The 26,234-nt window shown below is 36.2% G+C and overlaps 1 protein-coding gene across 1 annotated transcript in view; it reads right to left on the bottom strand.

Moving 5' to 3' along the window:
* The window catches only part of LOC132187912 (kinesin-like protein KIN-7O), a 29,691-nt gene extending 4,757 nt beyond the window's left edge, over positions 1-24,934 (bottom strand). The window contains 28 exon segments of the mRNA XM_088517583.1: positions 2,666-2,806; positions 2,910-2,999; positions 3,145-3,351; positions 4,342-4,530; positions 4,614-4,817; positions 4,895-4,948; positions 9,016-9,129; positions 9,243-9,392; positions 9,513-9,596; positions 11,874-11,978; positions 12,057-12,242; positions 12,446-12,511; positions 12,584-12,829; positions 14,510-14,566; positions 18,099-18,260; positions 18,341-18,400; positions 18,551-18,619; positions 18,809-18,889; positions 22,494-22,596; positions 22,669-22,814; positions 22,993-23,067; positions 23,145-23,212; positions 23,581-23,662; positions 23,746-23,859; positions 24,298-24,380; positions 24,383-24,415; positions 24,547-24,636; positions 24,730-24,934. Of these exon segments, the coding sequence (XP_088373709.1) occupies positions 2,666-2,806; positions 2,910-2,999; positions 3,145-3,351; positions 4,342-4,530; positions 4,614-4,817; positions 4,895-4,948; positions 9,016-9,129; positions 9,243-9,392; positions 9,513-9,596; positions 11,874-11,978; positions 12,057-12,242; positions 12,446-12,511; positions 12,584-12,829; positions 14,510-14,566; positions 18,099-18,260; positions 18,341-18,400; positions 18,551-18,619; positions 18,809-18,889; positions 22,494-22,596; positions 22,669-22,814; positions 22,993-23,067; positions 23,145-23,212; positions 23,581-23,662; positions 23,746-23,859; positions 24,298-24,380; positions 24,383-24,415; positions 24,547-24,636; positions 24,730-24,853 (3,183 nt within the window). The 5' untranslated portion in view covers positions 24,854-24,934.
* Between the last annotated feature and the right edge of the window lie 1,300 nt (positions 24,935-26,234).

Genomic DNA, 26,234 nt, shown 5'->3' with positions numbered 1-26,234 from the left:
TTCTCCTCAAACTACCACTCAATTGACAATGTCCCCCCAAACTTTTAATTTAGACAATGTCCCCCTAAAGCCAACAAAAAGACAAAAAATGACCCTAGATGTTTTTCAATTAAACAAAAATACTTAAATAAATTTGGGGAAAAAAAAAAAACCTTCAAGAAAAAAAGACCCTATTTTTTTTTTTAATTTAGTCTTACTTTTTTAATTTTATTTTATTAAGGGTGTTTTGTCATTGTGGGGACATTGACAATTTTTTGTACTTTGGAGGAGACATTGTCTCAATTGAAAGTTTTTTTTTTTTTTTTTTTTAGGGGGGGGGAGGAGACATTGTCAATTGGGTGGTAATTTGAGGGGAGTATGTGAACTTTACCCTAGAAGCATCATAAGAATAGATGGAACTAGTTGGAACTTATACATGGGTGTAACACGACCCCTTTGGTACAAAAGAAGGCATTGTTGACCTTCAAACCATAGCTGGGTTGGAAGTTGACACTACAGTCCAAACTAAGCTAAATGCTCGGTTCAAACTAAGCCGAACCCAATACCGATTGCTTCAATTAGTAGTTTGTTGCGAGGTCAATTGGAGAGAAAATGTGAACAAAGTATAGAGAGAAAGTGTGACAAATGACGATGAAAAAGTGAAAGAAACTAAGAGAAACTTACGGTTGCAACTAGCAATGGTGGAGAGAAACGATGATGAAAACAATGGAGCAAGGTGGACAAAAAAGATCGTGAGAACAGTGGAGCCAGTGAGAGAAATAGTGGCAAGAGAGCATAGTGTATGAGAAGGTTTCGAGAACATTTCAAGCGGCAAAAATGGGCTTCGGGACCTTAGGGTTAGGTTAAAGTTTAAGAAGGTATATATATTTTAAGTACATCCCACAAATGTCCCACAAAGCTGATGTGGCAAGGTCGATTAGCCATTGGATCAACCCTAGTTATAGTTATATATAACTAGGGTTGATCCAATGGCTACTAAACCTTGCCACATTAGCTTCGTGGGATATTTATGGGATGTTTGTATAGTATGTAGCATTACTCATATTTTCAAGATTCGTTTATATTTTATTTATTATTATATTAAAACTAAGGTTAGGTTAGTTTTCCGACCTCCTAAAACCAACATTAGACCCAAGCCTAGTTGGAATTTAAAAAATGACTCAGAATCGACTTGGTTGAAGACCGACCAAATTTGGTCGATTTTGGTCAGGCACAGATGGATGGGTTGAGTTCTCAGTTTTTATGAACACCCACTTATACACACGTATGACGAAGACAAATCTTTCATAATATAATATTAGGTTACACGTGTGAGTATAGAAAATGTTAAGTTTCACATTAGATAGATGTTACAAGTGTGAGTGATTAATTTCACATAATAATAATCATTAGAAGACTCCCTAAGATGTCAATCTCCCTAACAAATTACATCAAAGTACGTAGTTATGAAATAGTGGATGATAGTGGTGCCTTTGCAGAGCAAAGATGGTGGACAACTATATGGACCGATGGACTTACTAGTCTTTATCATTACAAAGGTGCATGACAAGAATAAAACCTACATAACCCACACAAGTGATCCAATAGATACCCCTAAGATTGATAAAGCTTTCATTCGAGAGGGAGTGCAACGGTGTACAAGTGTAGTATTGGACTTAGACGTGGGGGAGAGATTGCTAAATATACACTTAAAAGTATGAAAAGGATAAATCTCACGAGAAGAATAAATTTATCCTGATTGAACGTGTAAGCACTTATAGCCATTGTGTAGTTGACTATAGCCCATAAATACACAACGAATTAAAGTTTATTTGACGAGTATAGGCAGAGATTAGGCCAACATGCACAACCAAAGACACGTAAAAGAGTAATCAGGCGGAGTGTTGAAGAGAGTTTCAAATGGAGATTTATTAAGAAGTATGGGTGCGGGCATGCAATTAATCAAATAGCAGCCTATGAGGAAAGCATCATCCCATAAATGAAGTGGAATTTGGGACAATTGGTGATTTAACATGGTATCAGAGCCAGAAGTCATGAGCTTGAACCCCGAACTCCACAATTCACCCTATTCAATTAAATATTTCACGTGTTGAGCATCACCTATTACAAGGAAATTTGAGCTCACACGTGAGAGGGATGTTAAAGTATTAATTAAATGATTAAATTTACTCCCTTCTTAAGCTCTCTCTCTCTCTAACAGCCATTGTGGCCACTAGATCTATGCCTAGCCGCCAACATATGGCCGCTAGATCTTTGCAGTGGCTACTAGACCAACCACCAACTTTAGAAGCGACATTGTCGGGGTCGGCTTGTTCGACACCCACTAAGATATGGGTTGGCTTAGATAGCTTTTTTGATTTTTGACCACCACTGAGTCAGACAACAGAATTGAACATTTCGATCCTGATCAGGTCGATGCCCAACCCTAAAAGTTTCATTTTTTTTTTAATAAGTAAAACAAGAATAAATTAATATATATATATATATATTAGGACACCATTTCTAAAAGTTTCATATAGTACCACAAAATCATGAATCATAATACTAATTATATAATAATAATAACAAGAAGATTGGCGACAACGACAACAACAAAAATTTCTTAACCTTTCAAAGCCATGCAGCAAGCTCTTCAAGATCAATATAGGTGGAATATGTATCATACCTCTGTCATTCCTTTTGATAACATCATGATCTCCACATTGTATAGCTTAGTATTCTCTTGTATGACTTCAATGGAAGCCTTCTCCTTTTCGGACCATATTGCCCTTTCCTCCTCAATTTCCAAAAGAGAATCAGACAGTTGCTGCAAACTCCAAGATACAATCCGACGACCAACTTTACAATAACAAAACACAAAATTATATAGCAGATATAGGGTATACTCTTAACCCAAATTTAGGAAATACCATTGCCAGCTCTTCCTTTTCTTCTACCAACTTTTTCATAGAGTTTTCCATCTCTTGCTGGTTGGATTTAGATTCTTCCAAACAATTACTCTAGAATGAGAAGAATAAGATTCCAAATTTGAGGTTTTAGAGAGAGAGAGACAGAGAAGAAAAAAGAAAAGCATTTTAGTTATTTCATAATCAACAAAGAATCGTGAAACCGGGTAGATATAAGGAGACAAATGCAGAAGCTTACAAGTGCTGAAATCTCTTCCTGCAACACATTCAGCTCCTTGTTTGATATGTTCAACTGTTCAGACAGGGCTTCTATTTCTGAAGCCATACCCTCATTTCTAGATATAACCTCTTCTTTTTCCCTGTATGAAGCAGCCAATTCCTCTTCCAAAGAAGCAATATCTGTCTCATATTCAAATGCAAGAACTTCCAGTTGTTTGTATTCTTCCTGAACACCAGAAAAAGAAAAAAATAAAGGCAAAACAACAATTAGAGTAGTATAAGAATTGGAGTGTTTTACACTCTAGCCAACAACAAAATGGAACTGCACGGTAAAGACAAATTTTCCTAGGTGAGAAAACTCTTATAAACATTGGAGACCCATCAAAGACATTTAAATAAATGTGCTTACAATGTGTAGCATGGTGTAGCCACAAAGCAGATAATGAAACAAAAGGTGCAAACAAAAAAACAACTGTTCTGAGTAGATATAAGATCATAACACCCATATGCCATTACTTTTAAAGAATGGAAAAAGCTCAAAACATGCATGCAAAATTTTCATGTGAACTAATGTGGAGACTCTCTTGTCCAGAAAAAGAAAGGAAAAACCTAGATGTCATGTGTGCAAAGTGCACAATGAAGTTGCCATATCATTTTTATATATAATATTCTTAAAAAAAAAAAAAAAAAGTGTATATTGATGATGTAAACAGTTATCTGAGATCCATCTAGTGAATAAAGTACCAAAACCAGTTGTATGTTCGAGTCCCTACATTAAGCTCATATCAACTAACACATCTCAAGTAACACACCAATTCTATTAGTGGATGCTTGCTTTTGTCAGTGTCGCTTTCCTTTTTTAAAAAAAAAAGAATATCTAGATCTTTTGAATAGTAGATTGTAGTCTTTAGGGTAGTCTTTTGAATAATCCTATGAAGGAAAGGACTCTCCTCTTTCCAGTAATTTTTTTGTTTTTTCACAAAAGAAAAAATAAAGCTAACCCAACAAAATTAGTGCTTGGTAGAATTACGTAGGACCCTATGATATCATAAGTTGAAACAAGACAAAAAAACCTGTTTATTCTTGCAACAATTAAATGACGAGTAAGTTGGATAATCCTTCTTCAGCATTAACAGTTAAATTCAATACAACTATCAATTCACATGTTCAACACACGATAATATAAGAAACGGATATTAAGTCCCACTTTCATCACCTGCAATGTGTGTTCAAAAGGAACAGCCAAACCCTTTGCCCTTTTTGGATTAAACGCCTTTGAGTTCCTGTCAGAAACCGAATCACGCCTTCTACCCACAATTGATTCACGTTTGTTAATATCACGCTCAAGAAGAGAGTTCTGACCAAGCAACCGTTTTATCTCTCGTTCAGCAGATGCTTTCTCACCCTATATTGCACAGAAAAGCAAGTGAAAGATGACAAATTAAAAGTTTGTTAACCAAAAATAAATCAAGGAATATATTATGAGACCTCAAGTTTGGTTTTCTCCTGGACTGCATTCCTGAGCTTGAACTCAGTTTCTTTCAACTTTGCTTTTGTTTTCTCGAGATCTTTTCTCAAATTTTCCTTTTCCTTGGCCAAGGAATAAGATGATAAACTTGATATTTCTTTTTCAAGAGTTTGAATTTGAGAAAGAAATTCTGCCTTTTCCAAATCCCGTTGTTCCAAAAGTTCCTGCAAGATAATGTCACTTAGCAATAACTATAACGCATCTTGAAACAAAACACGGAATAAAACCAATAAAACCTTACTTTTAAGGACTCTTCAGAATGTTGAGCATCTAGTATTAGTTTTTCTATCTGTTTCTGGATATCAACCGATTGATTGTACATGAGAAGATGAAATATTAGTGTACAGAAAACTCTTCAGGATAATGTTAGAAGTGTCATATTCTCTTTTTGATAAGTAATTTAATCTCATTATCAACGTCCAGTACATAGGAAATATACAAGAGAACTCCATTTAAGGAGGAAGAAAAATAAACATCCAAAAACTTAGGAAAACTAAAAAAAGCAAACTATTATGTGCTACTACCCATGTGAAAAAGGAATTGAACATGATCTTTTTTCAGATCTACCATTGAAATCCCTCAATCTTCAAAGTTCCTTGCATTTTGTTCTCTCCAAATACATCACATTAAATATAAGGAGCCAACCTCCAAACTTCCAAAATGTGTCGACATCTGACCTGACCTCTCCAACTCACCAACAACTCTCTCACCCTTCTAGGCATAGCCCAAACACCAAACAGATTGAAAAGCGAACTCCAAAAATCTCTTGCTACTTCACTATGAAGAAGAAGGTGATCAATGGACTCCCCACTATTCTTGCACATACAATACCAATCCACCACAATGACGTTCCTCTTCCTCAGGTTATCCAAAGTCAATATTTTCTGTAACGTCATCCACACAAAGAACGCTACTCTCGAAGGGGCATTAACGCTCCAAATACTCTTCCATGGAAAAGAGGAACCTAGGTATAGTAAACACCTGATAATATGACTTCACTTCAAACTTGCTCCCTCTAGAAGGGATCCAACATATTCTATCCACATCTCCTTGCCTTACACTGAGAGAGTATACTTCTCCAAAAAAGAGAAGACCAAATCCGCCTCCCTATCATGTACGAGTATGGTAAAAACTATATTCCATTGAATACTCCCATTTCCAAACAGCATATAATTTGTCACCATGCATCCTTACAACATGCAATACTATACAAGCTCAAAGAAGATATCTTCAATGGTTGTTCTCCACACCACACATCATGCCAAAACCTGACCTTTAAGCCATCACTCACCTCATATCTAACAAATTTTGAAAAGGTTTCCCACCCCCTCTATATATATTTCCACACTCCCACACCAAATGGTCATGTTACCTCCTTAGAAAACCAACCTCCCATAAAACTATCATATTTAGACTCCACCACTAATCTGTTAAATTACCACTCATCCCAAAGTGTAAGCTGATAGGAAGAAATAAATTTAATTATTTAATCAATATTTTAACACTCCCACTTACATGTAGGCTCAAACTCCCTTTTAATAGGTGAGACCCAACATGTGAAATATTTAATTGGAGTAAATGACAGAGTCAAGGTTTTGAACTCAAGACCTCTGATTTTGATACCATGTTAAATTACCACTTATTCCAAAAGCTTAAACTGATAGGAAGAGGTAAATTTAATCATTTAATCAATACTTTAACAAGATCTCCATAAATCCTCCCTCTCCATAGCATAACGCCATAACCATTTTCTCAATTGAACTCGATTAAACTGAATAATATTTCGAACACCCAAACCACTAGCCCACTCCCAATCTACCTAAGCATCTTTCCACTTCTTTTTTAAGAGACACCAACATATCTGTTACTGAACTTAAATCAAGGAGATCCTACTTTACCATCAAATGGAAAATCACATAATCACCACCTGCTTGATTTTCGAGTAACAGCACAAAATCCTTATTCCCAAAACCATCCATTTTCTTCAATGTTTGAACCTCTATATTACCTAATTTTTCCCTATCTAAATCTTCTATTTTCTGCTCATGCCCTTTCCCTACTAGAACCTCCACATACAACCGTTGACCATTCTCCACCAACCTCGATAACAACATTAAACCGCCATAAGTTCTCTTGCTTGTTCCCAACAATAACATAAGGTTGAGAAATTTGACCACCTTCCTCATCTTGTCAGCATAGTCACCCCACCTCTTCCATCTCAGCCTTCCAGAATAGCAATGAAACTTCGTGGCCCTCCTATATCATAATTTGAAAGCTCTAGAATCCTACCAATCGCCATTTGCACCCCTTTGTGCTATATACACTAAATCCCCAAACCTAAAAGTCCTATAAAATCTCCCAACTTCACTCCCATAACCAACTCCTACACCATTGACCTCAGCCACATCATGCTCAGCTCGCCTAGTGTCACTACTCAATAGGTTTCTTTGCTCTCGGCAAAACAAATGTCTCCTTTCCCCTCTTCAGATCGAATCTCGAATGAATTTGTGTCGACATAGAAAAATCCCAAATAGCATATATTCATCGACACAACAAAATTGAATAAAACTGATGACTTAGGCCTCGTTTGGCTCACATAATGTCCAGTCCATTGAAAAATGATTAGCTACTACTAGGAATAGAAGAGTATAGAATAGACTAGTTATTTCTATTCCTTTGTTTGGTTGTAACGTTAAAATAGAACATTGATTATGTATTCCTTCGTTTGGTACAATGCAATATGTTGGTGAATGAAATCATATTGTGATCAAATTTCCTAAAATACCCTTATAATACAAATACAATTTATATTATTAAGGACTTTCTTTCTTTATTTTTTGAAACATAAACAACTATACTATAATTTTTTTTTTTTTTAATTATGTCAAGTACATGGCCTTTTTTTTTTTTTGCAATTATGCTACAAAATTATTTATATAAAAAAATCACATAATCATCATATCACCATTTTTTTTTTTAAACTACGAAAAGCACGTCAACCATCTAGATATCATTTTGTAGGAATTCAATTAAAATGGCATAGCAATCGTCCTTAATTAAAAAAATATATCACCAAACATCTTAACCATCAAAAAAATGAACTTTATCATGTTCCTTGTAGCTAAACTTAATCATTCTCTGTGAGGGTTGTCTCTGGTTTTGGGAGGTTTGTCCTGCTGGTGATGTTTCTTGTTGGTTTTTTGGCTGCAGTTTGATGTTGCTGTAGTTTTTTTTTTGGTTTAGTCTGGTTGGTTAGGCCTTTGTGAGGCTGTGCTTTAGCCAGTTGGCAAGGCTTGTATTTGGCGTTACTTTGATGTTTGTTTTGTGCTTTTAATGAAGTTGCTTATTCATCAAAAATAAATAAACTTAATCATGCCATAACTGTAAACAAGCAACACACATCTATATTATAAGGTATAAGAACACAAAGAACACCCACAGGAGTCAAATTTCATTCATGGGTTTTTTTTGCTTCTAACAATATATATACAACAACAATGGTTATGAATTTTGTTTACAATATATATACATACCAAAAAAACTGGTATGTGATAATCAGAGGATGCCATCAAAAAATAATAATAATAATAATAATAATAATAATAATAAAGGAGCAAGAAAAGAATCAAAAAAACAGAATTAAAATTAAAAAAAAAAAAAAAAAAAAAAAAACTGGTACAGAAACGGAGAGAGATAGAGAAACACAAAGAGCGAGAGAGGGATGGAAAAAATTTGTTTACAATATATATAAATACCAAGAAAAAACTGGTATGTGATAATCAGAGGATGCCATTAAAAAAAACTGGTACAGAAGTGGAGAGAGAGAGAGAGAAACAGAGAGAGAGGGGGGGATGAAAAAAAAATTCTTTGTAGAGAAACAAAGAAACAGAGAGATAGAGAAAGAGAAAAAGAGAGAGGCATCAAAAATCGTTGCTTTGTAGAGAAACAGAGAGATAGAGAACGAAATAGAGAAGAAACAAAGAAAAGAGATCAAAGAGAGGAAAGAGTCGCAATTTGAGAGACGGCATGAGTGTGAGAGGGTGGGGTTTTTTTTTAATCCCACAGGAAAGGATTAGCTAAGCCACTCATTTTTGAGTGGCTTAGCCAACCCTATGTGTATGGGATTAGTCGTCCCATGAGAATAAACTATTTTCAGGAATAGAGTGTTACCAAACAAAAGAATAGCTATACTTAGAGTTAGCTAGTTCAATCAAAAGGTATATTCCGCAAACCAAACGGGGCCTTATTGTTTCAAACACTTCCTCACCCACACACACGCTGCCTCAACTAACCACGTCCTCACACGCTCACGACCATGGTTCTCTAATTTCCCATGTACCAAAAGTATAAAAAAGACCGCACCTTCTCATTCTCAAGGCTAGAAACTCTTTGGCTCAAGTGACAAGTTAACTTCTCATGGTTACCAATAATTGAATTTTGTCGTAGAGAATTCTGGTGGATCAAAGTCTTGAAATACTGCATTAAAAGGAAAATGAATGATAACAGCAAACAAAATATTGAAAACAATTAATTTGCAATGCTAGTTGAACTTAGAAATAGTCCTCACAATATATTTCAAGAGTACTCACAAGGAACACATCAATAAGGTCAGAAAAACTCTTAGAAACCTCATCCATAAGTGATGAGGCACTCTCAACTACTTCTTTCGAGTTTTCGACTTCTGACATCAATTCTTGGACTTCCACTGAAAGCTTAATAACAAAATCGGAATTCCCATCCTAAACGAAGGTAATAAAGACCATTCTCATAAGAAATCTGCATATATGATAGATACAACTTACAATAATAACATAACAAAAAACCAAAAATATGTAAGAGATCAAGGAAGCAGAAGATACATCAATTCTCTCAGATTCACCAAAAGCAAGTTGCTCATGAGCCATCCTAGCCTCTTCCCATGCATGTAGAAGCTCGTCATTGAGCTAAGAAAATTAAACAGTGTTCACCAATAAAAAATCCATATGTGGCATAAGACAGAAAGAACAAAACCTAAAACGCCTAAAACAACGAAGTGTGAGAATCACATAGACACAGACACAAACACAGACAGAGAGATAGATAGAGGCACACACACACAAAACAAAGAAACTACTTATCCATATTTAGCTCCAAAATTGTATGGATATACTACTGACACTTAATTTACTACTTCGCAAACAAACAAATCTAAAGTACATCCAAAAACTATTGTGTATTATTTTCACCACTTCTTAGGGTGGTGCAAGACTCGGAGTTGGAAGCTTTGTATCCTTTCTCGATTTACCATATGCTAATAATTTTAGAGGGTTTGGTGAGGATAGGATGTTATGATTTCCATATAGGGACAAGGATGTTGAGGTAAGAACTTAATTTAGTCTAAGAAAGAGCAGATTCTTCTTTCCCTTTGAGAAGAATTTGGTAGGCGAAATTCCAACCTAGAGTGGCTTCCTTTAATTGGCCAACAAGTTGGGTAAAATTCTAACACTGCACAATCTTACAGAGTGGAAAAAGGAAGTATTAGATTGGTGGCATGCAAAAGAATAGTGGTGAGACAGCAAACCATCCTCTAATTTGTAATAGTGGTGGATCAGTGTCGCTTGTTCTTTCCTCTCTTTAGACTTTAATATTATCTAGGTAGTGCCCAAGAAGGTGTTGAAGATATGCGTTTGATATGGTTTGATTTTATTATAGAATTTGATTTCCTTCCATACATTTTCTCATTTATTGTAATTCCACATTGGTTTGTGTTGCTTCTATATATAAACAAGTGTAGATGTATCATTGAATTGTCGAGAAAAAACAAGAATTCTTCCTTCTTATCTTTCATAAAAACGTTTTAGTGGCGATGGTGTGTTCTCTAACAGCTACAACGGTAGTTCTAGAAGCGAAAAAATGACAGGTCATTTAGGGTTGAATGAAAAACGATAGGTTGAATCAAGTTGCCTGGTGCTGATAATAAGGAAATATAAAGGTTGAAAAAAAATAGACTAGTGAATTTGAGATAAAAGACGTAGGCAATTTGAAATACTTTTTGGGTATTGAAGTAGTAAGATCGAGACATGGTATCTTCCTCTCCCAATGCAAATATGTTCTTGATCTACTCAAAGAAACGAGGATGTTTGGTTATAAGGCTGTTGACAATCCAGTAGAGCAAAATAAAAAGTTAAAAGAAAGTGATGAGAGTTCTCTGGTGAATAAAGGCAAGTACCAACGATTGGGTGATGGGTCAAAAGTCAATTTTTGGCATGATGTGTGATGTGGAGATCAACTATTAAAGATATCTTACCTAGACTTGTTCAGTTTTTTGAATGATGCCTAGGCGGCAAATTATATGCAATTTCGAGATGAAAATATTCAACAAAAAATAATATTTACTAGACCCATGCAAGATTGGGAGGTGGATGTGATCTTCCCTTTCTTTGGCATGTATCCTCTCAAAGTAAGGCAAGGAGACGTGGATAGAATATGTTTGGAGATTATCTCCATTGGATTTTTTTTTTTTTTTTTATGTCAGGGAACCTCTCCAAGGCAGGGCCCTTCGGACCCACCACTGTAGAGTAAACCCCAGTCCCGTGTACCGCACCCTCGGAAGTTTCTCTACACGGAACTGGTTAAATTGCTGGCTTTTCACCAGGGGGTATGGCCCCAAAGGATTGTTTGCACCCATGAGATGTTGAACCTTGGACCTTGAAGAGATGATACCTCAAAACCAAGGCCTCCACCACATCTCCGTTGTTTTAATGTGGTATCTTTAAAGAGAGCGAAATGCACGAAATTTTGAAGACATAGAAACTTTGGTGGTAGAGCTGAAAATGATTATGTTCAACGCTTTATACACATGGATAGCAACACCTCATGTGTACTAGGGTTGCGCCTCTTTGCGATTTTCTAACAAGATTGAATTACTTATAAAATGATGACGATGATAATAATAATAATAATAATAATAATAATAATAATAAAAGGATAATTGCTTGCCTTGTGCATTGACTTTAGTATTTGGAAAATTAACTTGACAAGCATAATTGAGAACTCATATGGGGTTGAAGGTATTCATTACAATTCATATGGAGTACACTTACTTTTTCATGATCCAGTGAAGTTTATCACTATAACAGACTCAAGCTTCAAATTCCTAGATGACTTCAATCAAATTTTTAAAGCATATATTCACTCTTAAATCACACAACAAGGTCATGCATGATTTAGACAATAATTACCTGTTCACACTTTTCCCTAGCGCATATGTTATGTTCTGTTGCCATCTCAACAATACTATCCAAATTTTGCTGGCTCGAAGACCTCTCCGTTTCCAACATCTTAATCTATGAGATAGACAGTTTCGAAAATTAAATTAAATAAGAAACCTATAGGGTAAGCAAAAAATAAAAATTGACATAAACCTGCTCTTGAAGCCGCTTGATCACAAGAATAGCCTCCGACTCCCTTATACTAACATTTTTGTCCCTAGTAGCAGAATCTTTATTGATATGATACATGGAATAGTCATTTGATTTTTCAACCCAACAAAAATTAGCCCTAATAAGCTTTCTGGTTAAAAAATGAATTTGCATCTCATCCATAGTTCTCTGCACCAAAAATTTAAAAACAAAACATAATATTAATAAACAGAGGAACCACAATTTGCTAATGTCTTAAAAAGAACAAGAGTATCAATTCCAGTGTATACGTATTTGTAGCCACCTTTTGTTGCTTTTCAGAAAATTATGATTCATAAATTAGAAAAAAAAAAAAAAAAAAAAAAAAAAAAAAAAAGGCATAAAATAATAACCTGAGTCTCAAATTTTAAAAACAAATCTTCATATTCCACTTGCATTTCCTCTAACTCATTGTCCGCCTGCCAGAAGTGCAGAAATTAGGTCCCAAAACCAGGTATAAGAAAACAGAGAGGAAAAGGTGTGTGGCAAACCATGGGTAAACTTTTGTTCCTGAGTGGCATTTTTCGCCTATTTGTTACATGTAGTAAAGCACATGGCTCCGGAAGAGAGCAGTATTCCAGTGCATTACTTATACCATCTTCATCTTGTTTGCAGGAGTAATCCAAAGCAACTTCAATTTCATTCACCAGTTCTTCAAAAGGAAGAAGTGGTCCCACATCACGCTTGGGTCTCTTAGGTTTTACACCAGAAGCTGTTGATTGGACCGTGAAAGATGCCTAAATTGCAAAAGAAATAAGTATTAGCTAAGTAGTCCATTTTTTGACATATTGAACTGCACAGCCAGAGTTCTTAGAGTACATGGCAAGGAATAGGTCAACAAAGCATATTTCCAGAGTCGTCAATATTCTTTTTAACATGCAGCCTGAGCTATGTATGACACGTAGAATCTGTTTACGCAAACCCTTAACCCAGCTACGCTAATGACTACAATATATGACATGGGTAAAAGTATTGCTGTCTGATGCTCTAAAATGGTGGAAATTAATCCAACACTTGAATAGAAACCCACACATGACGTCCATACCCAGTCCATGAAACCTTTTTTGTTGACTTCCAAGTTCATGTGACATAGAACATAGTCCAAAAACTTAAACTTGTCAAATTGAAGTTCTAAATTTTTCCCTTTTTTTTTCTTTGGCAAATCCCATCTTTTCCCTCACCATGCTTAGAATGCCTTCAGCTTGAACCAGTACACTCAAAATGTTCCTTTCTGTTAATGATCAAGTAAACAGAGATCAGCTAGCAATGGTTGGAATTGGATGGACTGGAATCAGTGATCAATTACACTGACAGAATTATAAGACACTACTCACAGCCAGACAAGGGAAGACACTTCAGTCGTATTTGTGAAAATCTTCCGTTATAAGGAAATCAACAATTGTCTTGAATTCAAAAGAGAGATGCTAAAAACCAAGATTATCAACATGGAAACCCTAGAAGTCAAGTGATATATGACTAGAAGAAAGCAATTTATCAACCACTAAACTGCAGTCCCACTCACAAAAGTCTTTCATCAACAAAAAAAAAAATACAATAGTAGTAAAAACAGTAATAAAAGAAAGGGATCCACTGTTGCCATCATTAGACTCCTATCCGCTCAAATCACCTTATGAATTTCACATTATAACCTATCAAGGCACTCTCTACATAATCCAAGTAGTTCTTACAATGTCATATCAACTTTGTCTTGTGTACACACCCGGAGAGAGAGAGGGGAAAAAAGGAACACAAAATTGATGGTGCCATTATTGATTCCAATACACACTGAAGTTAGCGGAAGAAATTCATATTATAACCTATCAAGGCACTCCCTAAATAGCACAAAATTGCTCTTGCATGATCATATCAACTCTGTACTTGTTATACATACATCCACACATATCAACCAAAAATAAAAATCAATGATCCCGTGATATATACTCCCAATGCACATGAAGAGTTTAACATTGTAACCTATCAAAGGAACTCCTTATACTGCCCAAAGTACTTTGTATTTGTGCATCAAAATCTCGTTAGTGCTTAACAAAGTCTACTTACACATGGGAGATAACAACAATAATATGATAGGCACCACAAAAAGTTGAAAGATCAGGAATAATTCTTATTATTTCCCGATGATACAATGATACATCTACACCGACTTAAATAGAGAAGCAACACACCCTAATATGGAATTACAATAAATGAGAAAATGTGTGTAAAGGAAATCAAATCTAAATCACCTCAGCCACATATCTCCAACACATAATTCATTTTTGTTGTTATAAATGCACATGCAGAAATATATACTTTATGTACAGTGTAAAACATATGATAAATTTATAAAAGAAAAAGGAAAGTAATTTACAGTTTCACGAATGATACATCAGACAGAAGAAGAAAAAAAAAGAGTTCACCTCCCTAAGAACCTCTCGCGAAAGATTTCCTGGGCACCACGTATCCCGCCTTTTCTCCTGTAGAAGTGAAAAAGGAAAGCTTATCAAGAACCAGAGAGAGAAATTGAAGAAGGGAGTGAAAATTAAAAAGGTGATTCATAATAGCACAAAGGGAGCACAAAATGCAATTGAGCATTGGATAGAGATGCCTATTGTTATAATACTCTCAAGACAAGTAACCAACAAATCAATACTGCAAAAAGAACATTTGGCACCTTTTTATTTAAAACCAGTCATGACTTTGGTTCCGTGGAAACAAGTGCCACTCTTTAGTTCATTTATGAAACACAAATAGATTATCTACGACCAAGTGAAAATAGCATTAAGGCAAGTATTTAAATCTCTCTTGTTTTGACCAGCAGCTGCTGTGATGGACATCCCCTGTAGGATGTTCAAAACACAAATAGAGCCACAGTAAATTTCAATTGATATAATCTTCTTTAATGCACTACAAGTAAATTACCTCTGAAGTGAAAACTAGGCAAGCAATCTTCCAAACAACACTTAAGTGTCAAACGTACATTCTATGATCAAGAATTTTCTATCTTATTTAAAGGAAATCTTCAAATATATCTCAGATTGAAAAATCAATTGTGCAGTGAGGTGATGCTTCAAGCTTCTGATTTAAGAAGAAAAGAGAGATGTAGGGTTTAAAGAAGAACAGCTGATCTGGGAAACAGAGAGCCAAATCTAGGCTCTGTTATTGGTATTAAAAATTCTTTTACAATTGTCAAAAACTGATTACAAAAGGCAGGTAATCTATTATTTATATTCTCTAACAGCTACTATAGGCTATGCTACCCTTACATCTTGGTTACTCAAGTAAAATGACAGCACACTCAAAACATTACAGAAAATTATAGAAAATGTTCTGCATTAGACTTCCCCTCTAAAAGAATACTTGTCCTCAACTAGGAACAGTAGCAGAAGCATCTTCTTCAGCCGCATAGTAAGGCAATAAGAGCCTCACATTGGAGACATTAGAAATGTTGAAGTGGGGTGGAAGCTGCACTTGATAAGCATTATCATTGAGACCTTGCAAGGACCTACTTTTTCTATCGTTCAGATTTGTATAAGATCCAGCAGGTTGTCTTTCTTTACTCAAAACCACCCACACAAGGTTTCCTTCTTTGAAAAGAAGCTTCTTTGAATGAACGTTAGCTGCTAGCTTATATTTTGCATTGGATTCTTCAATCTTAGACTTCATTTGGGCATGAACATTCTTCATAAAATCTGCCATCTCCACAGCCTTGTGTTTGTCTTCTTAGAAGGTGGCAAAGGAGTCAAATTTATGACCCTTGAAGGGTTCGAACCATATACAACTTCAAAAGAAGTATTGATAGTCCGATTGAGAGAAGAGTTATGGGCAAACTCAGCCAAGGGAAGAATAATTTCCTAGCTTCTAGGATTCTCACCAACTAGACATCCCAACAAATTTCCAAGGCTTCAGTTGACTACTTCAGTTTGCCATCAGTTTGAGGATGAAAAGAAGTACTAAAACTCAATTCAGTCCCCACTTTCCTCCATAGAGTTCTCCAAAAGTGAGCAAGGAACTTGGCATCTTTATTGGACACAATAGAAGTAGGTACTCCATGTAACTTGTAGGCCTCTTTAACGAAAATACTTGCAACGTTTGAAGCATCCATGGTCTTCTGACAAGATTGAATCATTCTTCCTTTGGGTAGGTGGAAGACCAAGCACAAAATCCATGCTAATGCACATCCAAGGTCTGTTTGGTACAGGTAGAGGCAAATACAGGCCTGAATTAATAGTTGTTCCCTTCCCCTTTTGACACACATGGAAACCTTGCACATGCCTTTCCACATCTCTAGCCATTCCCTATAACGACCTAGTGAAAAGCGCTAGCTACATCTATGCTATCACCTCAAAAAAATTAGTCAATTTTGAGCTTCTCTAGAATTCTTTATAAAGCTCAGTTTCACCTAGTAACTAGGCAATGTGGGATTTAACACTCATTATTATCTTTATAAATCACCCACTCTATGTAGGCTACTCCTCATATTTCCAATATGACACCGAGATGTTACAAACTCTGGGATCCGAAACTCCAAGGGATAAAGAAAATCCTAACCGGGATCCAAACCCGGATTTGGAACAAGACCCGAAACATGACCTAAACTGTGCCCAATAACCAAAGAGCCAAAATCCAAGATCCCGAATGAAAGCCTAGAACCCGCGTGATCCTATGAAGAAGTCTTCTTCAACATGGGCTTAGGCCCAGCCCGGCTGCCACCAGTCTTCAATCTAACCCCAAGAGAGAATTTGGGTTTCAAACCCAGCCCAAAATATCTTAACCTGGAAGCTGAAACCCGATCCAAAGTAGACCTAATAAGCACAAGAATCTTCTTCCACATGCGAAAAAACCCTAACTTATTCTTCTTCCTAACCTTGCCGCCACTATGGGTCCAGACATGCTTCATCCTCTTCTCTGTCGACCTAGACAATTGCTCCTCCAAATCAAAGCAGTTCACCACCATTCTCCCATCTTCCACATCTCTACACAATGCCACTGGAAGCAGATCCAGCCCCCACAGCTCAACCTTCAGAACCGGGGACCCATAAGGCTTGACATCATGAACGTAGACCTCGCACACTGCCTTTGCGAAGGACAGAGAATCCCCACCCACAGCACGATTAGACCCAAAAAAATGCCCACCAGAAAAAATCTGCACTTCCTTCCCCACGGAAGAACCCTCAACAGCAGCCTTCGATTCAGACGAATGTTCAAGAAAGGCCACCAACTTGCTAAGCTCACCTGCTACTCGCCTCCATCCCCGCCCTTCACGACCCTCAGGGAGCCAAATCATCCCTTTCCGCCACCCTTTGCATAGACAGCCACCTCCAAAAACCGGGCGGCCTTGTTACTGCCACCACGGACAAACAACACCTTCACGTCCTCCCGGAAAGACTTGACAAAATCCTCCTTCCCCGGAGACTTCAACGCCTCCTCCACTGGAGCCACCAACCAGGCAGAACAATGAAACCCTACAAACACAAACTGAACAAAACCCTTCCTCCTTTCCTCCAAATGGAGCTCTAACTTGCCTTCTTTCACCGAAAAGAAGAAAGCTTTCGCTTCCACGGAGAATCGGCGCTCCATAACAGCAACGCATAACAAGTCTCAAGAGAAAACACCACATCGGCACTCCACCAACGGTCAGAGACTAACACCAGGCGAAATCAGCAATGAAAAACCAAAACCAAACCAGAGCTCACCAGAAAAAGACCGAACTAAACCAAAATACGCCAAAAACACACCACCTCGCACTCAGGTAAGACGAATGGAAGGCGAACCCTAGCTGGACGCGCCTACACGCGCCGCCGCTAGAGGAAAGAGAAAAAGTAGAGCAAGGGCAAGAGGAGAGAGTTTAGGGAGAAGAAGGATTATTTTTCAATTATATTGCCTACAAATCAAAACTTCAAAATTGATGGCCTGCATAACAAGGCAAAATGACTTCTAATACCAGTAATTTATTTATATTTCAATAGAACAAATGTAACTATGCATAAAATTTATCATGGTACAAACCTTTTTATTACGGTCACGATTCTCATCCCTAGTTGAATACAAAACCATTGAGCTTAAGTTTTCAATTTTCTTGGCTTGCTCTTGTACCCTCTTCTCCCATTCAGCTTGGGCTTTCTTTTCCTCCACCAATTCCAAAGCTATTCGCTCCCTCTCCAATTCAGTCTGCCAGGCCAGCATCACAGCTTTTAGAAGAGACACATATTCTAATGATATAAAAAATCATAAAATGGACATTGTCAAACCTGTAGCAATGTGTTCCGCAGATTGAGGATCTCATCTTCTAAATGCTCTGAATGAGAACCCTAAAACACAGAAGCCCAAAAAAAAATAAGAAAAAGAAAAAAAAAAAAAGAACAACAAAAACAAGGCAAATGTTAAACTGGCCAACATTTCATAAGTAACTTCCTTCAAATACCAGAACCTATAATAACTATAATAACAATTGGACAAACCTGCAGTTTGGCTCGAAGCTCCTCAATTTCTTTCCTTTGACGCTTTAGCAAAGCAGCATCTGTTAAAATCTGGCATGAAACAATGAACTAAGTTGAAATAAAAGTAGAGAAAAAGCAACGTATAACATGCAAAGACTAGCCAAAAGCCCAAAGTAAGTCCGTATTATAAAACATCTTGAAGGAAATTTGAACTTGACTGCAAGAAAGAATGCAAATGAAAGAGATCATGGCAGCATGCAAACAAAATTAGCGCAAAACCTCATTCACATGAGCACAGTTTGTAACACGTAAAGCTCTGCTTGCAAACTGGAGACTGCTTTTAGTCTCATCTGCATGAATCTGCCACCAAACAAAAGGTGGTAAGCAATCAAGATAGGGAGTACATCTCAAAACAACAGCACACGATGCAGAAGACACAAATACCCAAGCAAAGAATAAATTAACAGCAGCTCATCATCAACAGATTACTCTTTCTTATCTTACATATGTGTATATAAGTTAGTTTAGTTTGTTATATCAGCTAGTTAGTTATGTAAGTTGAAACTGTTATGATAGTTATGTTGTTAGTCTATACTCTGTTAGTTGAGTTGTAAAACAGAGTATATAAACTCATGTATTGCTATGTATTTTGGCAAGTTAATGAGAACAGTTTTATCTTCAATTTCTTTCTTTCTTTACAATTTTGTTATAAATCACAAAAGAAAGTAATTTTTCTGTGCCCATATGGTGCCAAAGTAGTCGGATAGTTGTAAAATCTAACTTTTGGCATTTAATGAAATTCCTTCTCGGAGAACTTTGAGAAAAATGAAATGTACATAACATGGTTCGAATAAGTGGATACATTTTTCAAGAAAACAAATGCTTGGGAAGTCCGTAGAGCAAGTGGATGAGCGTTCCAAAGTTGTCACCTCACCATGTACATGTTTGACTTGCTCCAAATAAAAAAAATATACAACAAAAACAAATTGGTGCGAACAGATGGCAATCAGAATACCAAATCAAGACACTTGCCTAGATCTCAGTCAAATCCTCACTATAGTGATAGTAACTATAAATTTGATCATATTTATCATTTATAAACTCAATGGCTTTTATCAAGAACATAGAGATATCTATCCACATACCAGAATCATTAAGTTGAAAGTGGTTTTGGTTTTTCATCAACAATGCCACCAAGCATTTTTAAATAAATGAACCCCAGCATTCCGGATATATGAAGATTTGACCAGGTTTTATAGCAATAGTAAAGAATTAAAATGACAAATGCTTCAGTAGCTTCAAGAGAATTCAAATAAAAATTAATAAAAACAACAAACGCAAGATCATTATCAATAGGGACGGAAACAGGGGTGGCCCGTAGGGGCCATGGCCAACCCAAATTCTCAAAACCTTTTTTTTTTAAGTCAAAACTTTTTTTTTTTTTTTGATAAATAAAAGTATTTGATGTAAAAGTCAAAACTTTTATGTGTGTGTATATATATATATATATATATATATATATATATATAGTGAGAAATATATATTATATTGGGGATAGAAATTTAAGTTTGGCCCTTATGAACTGAACCTTTTTATGACCAATTATAAATACCCAAATTTCATTTAAAAACTCATAAAAAGACCCAATCTTAGCCGCTTTAGCAACACATCAAGGAATGAAAATTTCATACGCTATTATTTGCATATTGAGATAGGATAATTGCATGGTTCTTTCCCCCCCTTTTTTTGTTTAATTGTTTGTTTTTGACATGAAGAACTTAATAGCCTTGAGGAATTCTATTGATATTGAAGTGTTAATGAATTATTACAAGCTGAAATTTTAGAATCTCCAATAAACATATCATATTGAGGTAGTTCCGGAAAAGCATAAGCTTTTACTTTTTACACCGAAAGATTTTTTCAATTTAAATAAGTTTTCTACAAAAATCAAACGGGGTCTTAAGTCAATAAATGATTCTACAATGTGAAATATATTATCATATGGGTATCAACTAAGTTAAGGCACTAAAACAACCAAAATAAAATAACTTAAAATAAACCAAAAAAATTAAACAGGTCTTAAGTTAATTGATTGCATACTTCAATATATCTAATTGTTATTTAATAACTATAATAGTTTTTAGTTCCTAATAAACAATAACAAAAAAGAAATTAAAAAGACAAAAATTGAGAAAGGAAAATTCGGACAACCGAGAAACACTGAAAAATTGAGAAAAAAAATAATACACAAAGAAGATAAGCTTCACTACTACAAGACTCTAGGTTACAAAGTTAATGTCTTTATGTTTTGGCCCCCCTCGAAAAAGAATTCCTGGTTTCGTCCCTAATCATCAGCATTGATCAAATCCATGACCAGTTCCAGAAAAGGAAAGAAAAACACAAAAGGCCTAAAGCGGAATAGAGTACCACAAAAATTAAGCAATCTAGATGCTCCACTAACAAAGGGGATCCAAACTAGGTACGAGGAAAGTAATAGTCCTATCAATGTATTTCATTTTTCTAATAGAACAGCTTTTATTGTTTTTTCATTGAGATTCATTCCCTCTCCATTTTCTTCTACAAGCTTTCTTTTGGCTTTGCCATCCTTCTTTTGCATGGAAGTAATAATCAAATTAACACTATATAACTACATAATGTCAACTATTTGGTCTTTGCACTCAAGTGCACCTATCCATTCCCGTGAGTGTTATCTGCGCGTGAGGGCACGTTCCGGCATGTTTCGTTGAGGATTGCATGGTTCGGTTGTTTGTTGAGTTAGTGAAGATTAAGATTAAATTTAACAAATTTACCACGTCCCTCTACTAACAACACCCTCATCTCCTCCTCTTCCAGCCCAGCTCTTAACCTCTTGTTCCAACCTCCCCATCTCCATGGAGACTATCTCCCCAACACTAGGGGAGCTACAACAACACCACAAATTTCTTCCCAATCATGTCCCCAAAGGCGACATCATCCTATGCTAGCAAAAGGATGGATGATGCAGACTTTCCAACAACTTGTGGGATAATTCGATAAAAGGGGGTCCTGATGGTTCATCCATCCAAGTAAAGGGTTTGATCTGACGATCATGAAGGCGAGTAGCATCCCTATGCTCATGTCAACAATGGTGTTGGTGGTGTTTGGATGCAGCAGGAGGGCTTAGGGCAAAAAGGAGGCAATGGAATTGGAGTCAGAAAAGGACCATGACATGGCTGAGTGGGTCTTGGCAGAAGGCGAAGAGGGTAACAGGGGAGTGCGCAAGTGGACACTTGCATAGTCACATGTCTGGAGCAAGATGTTAGATTCGTTGGCAGATAAGAGAACATGGAGAAGAACTCAAGATTAATGTTCAAAGCAAATTAAACAGTAAAAATACTTTCAGAATCATTTTCAAGGTTTCACCCAAACCGCAGAAAATCAGTGATTTTTGTAAAAAATATTTTTCCATGAAAAATATTTTACATTGAAACAAATAGTTTTTGTGACTTACCAATGAGTCAGAAACCAATTAGTCCCAGAGAAAAGATGTATAACAAGTTCATGCAACACATACACATGCATGATAAAATCCTTTGAAAAGTCAAGTCTTCAAAACCTGTTGGAATCCTAAAAGCAATGCTCTACACTTGACGTTTATATGAATGAAAGACTTCTAGTAAATGATTCATAAAGGGAGTTGCAAAGCTTAATAAACTTTACACAACAATCTCAATGAAGCATGAAATGACTATGAATATCAACTTGTGCAAGCATGATATTGCATATTCTAGCTGTATTTGAATTTCCACCCAAGGCAGGTTGCAAAAGTCAAGTCTTCAAAACATGTTGGAATCCTAAAAGCAATGTTCTACACTTACCGCTTATATGAATGAAAGACTTCTAGTAAATGATTCATAAAAGGAGTTGTAAAGCTTAATAAACTTTACACAACAATCTCAATGAAGCATGAAATGACTCTATGAACCTGTGCAAGCGTGATATTGCATATTATAGCTGTATTTGAATTTCCACCCAAGGCAGGTTGCAAAATGCGTGTAAGTTTGCTATCTCGATATGGAACATGACCCCTGCAACAAATATTGAATAAGTTCAATTACATATGGAAAGAGATAACATTCTTAAGCAATCAAGGAACCTACCCTTGACTCTCAGCACCTTCACTCAATTTTTTAATCACAGTTCCTAGTGTCATCAAGCTTTTATTAATGTGGGAACCCTCTTTAAGCCGAACACCTTCTGCTCCAGTTTTTGCAGCACGTTCTGAACCAGCAAGGTCCACTAAATTCTGGAGGAAAGAATAAGCAATTAGGAAGAAAGTGAATAACATAACAAAAGCATCCATCATGCCAAGCGCAATCAAAACAAACCATCAACACAAAAACAAATAAAAAAGAAGGCACCAAATAAGAAAAATAAATAAAATAAAAAAAGGAAAATAAATGATAGTTTCAGTAATCACCTACCAAAACTGATACACGGACAGCATCACAAGAACTGACAATATCTTCATCTTCACTTTTGTCCCGACTCTCTATTATCTATTCAAATAAGTGATAATGAAGATGAACATATTTAACCCTATAACGAGTACGAAGGGAAGGATGAATAACTATACCATGCGAAAGATAGTGTGTGACCGACTACTGTACAGATTCATATTTGTCTCTCCAATATGCCGATGAGCTGAAATTAAAGTCAAAAAAATATAAAATAAGCAACCCCCTTGGCCAGTATATTTTATGGCAAGGGACATCAGTATAAGGGATTTGAAACAGGGAGAGAAAGATTATAGATATTTGACGACTGAGTTAATCAATGTTCAAATAGGTGAAGATATAAAAAAGAAAAAGCTCAGAAATGGGAGCCTTTAAAAGTCAAGTATTGAACTTAAGCACCCATATTATTTTAAGCTACGTAACATGTTACTCGAAAAGTATCAAGAGGAGGGATGTAATCCACATAGGCAGCATTACAGAAGTGAAAATAGTGCTTTTGAGCACTATTTAAATGTAGAAAAAAATATGTAAGATAATATAAAGAGTAAAAATTACATTCTCCAAACTCCATGAAATCAAGGACTTGCTTGGGAGAGGCAACAATTTCTTCTCGCAAACCAGCAACGTGTATCCCCCGCTACAAACATGAGGGGAACAGAATAAACAGTAAGTTAGTAACAGCAAGTTACCATAAATTTATTATAGTAAATAGCACAGTACCTCAAGACTTTCATGAATCTGCAATTTTCGGTGCTCAGGAGCCAACAAATCATTTATTTCCTCATTGTAGATCTCCATATACGACATCCGTAAAAGAAATTCTCGATCCACATCCTAATGTACAAAACAGATTTATAACATTTACTTAGCCGCATATCCCAATGTGGAAAAACAGTTGAACAAAATTAAAAATCCAAAGCGCTAGAAATCAAGATCATTAGGTAGCATCACAGAAAAGTTGCCTTCAAGTTCACAATACCTATGGTATAAAATGATCTAAAAATATCATTGCTTTCCTCGAGGCAAGATCTAACAACTCAACAAATGAAAGTTTTAAGTGGAACAGGAAGAGTTCATTATTTGAAGCAATGTAGTAAGAACAAGCACCAGACCAATCACCTATATACATCGTACCAATACATCCCTAAGAAATTATCCAATGGAAATTTGTCACATTAGAATCAATACCCATTTCCAAGGTGATTGGGTAGCCAAAAACGAATCTTGTCAAATACGTTTCGGAACTTCAAAAATAAGTCTTGCCTTAAGTACCTGTTGAATGGTTTCGAACAATTCATGGACAGAAAGAGGAATGACTCCCGGCTCCGTGGCCAAGCCTCTCATTGTATGCGTTTTCCACTGTTGGTTTGCCCATAAGCAAACACAGTTCCTACAACAAAACAAACATATATAAATGATAAAATAATGCCAATCATAAAATTAAACAAAATAAAAAAAACAAATCACAGCCAACGGAGCAGAAATTGTTGTTCCAAACTAGATAGAGATTACTCGGCGTACCGTTGAAGCCGCGAACTGCTGCGGCGACTATTTCTTTAGTTCGAGCCTGATAGACCTCGACAGTCTTGCAATCTTCACCGAAAATCCAATCTAAGAACCAGAAATTTGAGTAGTTTTAGAAAAAGAATGTTAGGTCTGAAGGGAAAAGGGAAAATTGAGAGGGAAATAATGCGTGGATTTTACGGAATTCGAACTTGAAGGAGTTGTTGGGGATAAGAATGGAGTTCCCGGAGATTCGCCAAGGGCTGGTCTTGGCCTCCTCTGCTGAGAGCGGCCTCGCGCGTACGGCCACGTGTATTCTCTCCATTCTCACTCACTCACTCACTCAAGTTTCTCTGAGTGCAGCGCAGTGTGAATGAGGGCACCTGCAATTTGCAAATGCCGAATGATTTTGTTTTCCCGCCTCGAGGACTGACTAACAGTGTGGGACTGTCGGATTACTTAAATAGCCTTTTCGTTTGATAATAAGCAGGACTTTTTTTGTATAATATAATTTAGAAACTACATTTTTATACTATAATGCTGATTTATACTATTATATCCGTCTTTGTTAAAATAAAAATTAAAAGAATAAAATAAAATTGGTTAAGACTCTAATTTGTTACTGTAAGATAGTTATGAGCTAAAATTAAAAATAAAGTATAAATTCTTTTTACATCAACTAACGTACAGGAAAAAAAGCCAATTTTCTAGAATTTGTCATTTTGGTTTCTACGGATGCGTGCCAGTGGTGCCACTACCACCCATCCCTAAGTTATAAACAGCACATGTCTTATCATTAATCTTTGAATTGAGGTCGTTGAGGGTGCATGTGTGGTCAACTGATGTAGGGTGGAATTTACCCATGACGAGCTTTACCAAAAAGGTCATAGTTCGAGTTTTGTTCATTGGCGACTCTTCCGACGAGAAGGCAAATTCGAGAGCGAATTCTCACCAACTTGAAGAGGATGATGTAAGGAGAAATTCGCACCTAGCGAATTTTACTAAGAATGTCATATCTAGAGTTTCAGACCTTGGATTGGAGCTAGTTGCGGCATTGGAAAGCTAACTCAAATATCTACAAAATCATTTTCATGAGAGTTAGCTAATTCCAATGTTTACTAGGTCAAACAAGCTATCTAAAAGACGTCCCGAAACCTCCGTTTGAACGAGCACACAAACGGAGAATAAAATTCATGTTTTTTTTTAGTTTTGTTTTATTGCTGTCCAAACAGGGAAATGTTTCGTCCGAACGGGCAGCGCATAATTGTTAAAGCCGACTTATTTCGTATTGCTATTAGGGTTAAGAGTTTGAGAGCCTATAAATACATGTTTATACCCTCAAGAACATAGCTTTTATGTATTTTGTCAAATTTTTAATAAGAAAGCTTAGAGTTTGAGTTTCTTCTATATTTTATCCTCAAATACTAGATAAACTCTATGTTTTGAGAATAATTCATTAGATCCTTGATAGACTCAACGTTTTTTAGAATGATTGCTTCTTTCTTGCTGACTTCACGCTACATCAGTCAACCAATCCAAGGTGGGTGGTCGGCTACCTCTTCAAAAGGGTGACTAATCAATTTAAATAATGACTTTGCCATTAAGAGTGTACAAGCAAGGCTAGGAGTGTCAACCTGATCCCGATTTTCAGTTATTGGCCAAAATCAGGAATCGGAACTAGGATACCCCAATTATTGAGTTTGGGA

The sequence above is a fragment of the Corylus avellana genome, chromosome 6 (assembly GCF_965113065.1).
Source record: "Corylus avellana chromosome 6, dhCorAvel1.hap1.2, whole genome shotgun sequence".
Taxonomy (NCBI): Eukaryota; Viridiplantae; Streptophyta; class Magnoliopsida; order Fagales; family Betulaceae; genus Corylus; species Corylus avellana.
Note: the sequence above shows the minus strand (reverse complement) of the source record. Positions and strands in the feature narration are given on the sequence as shown.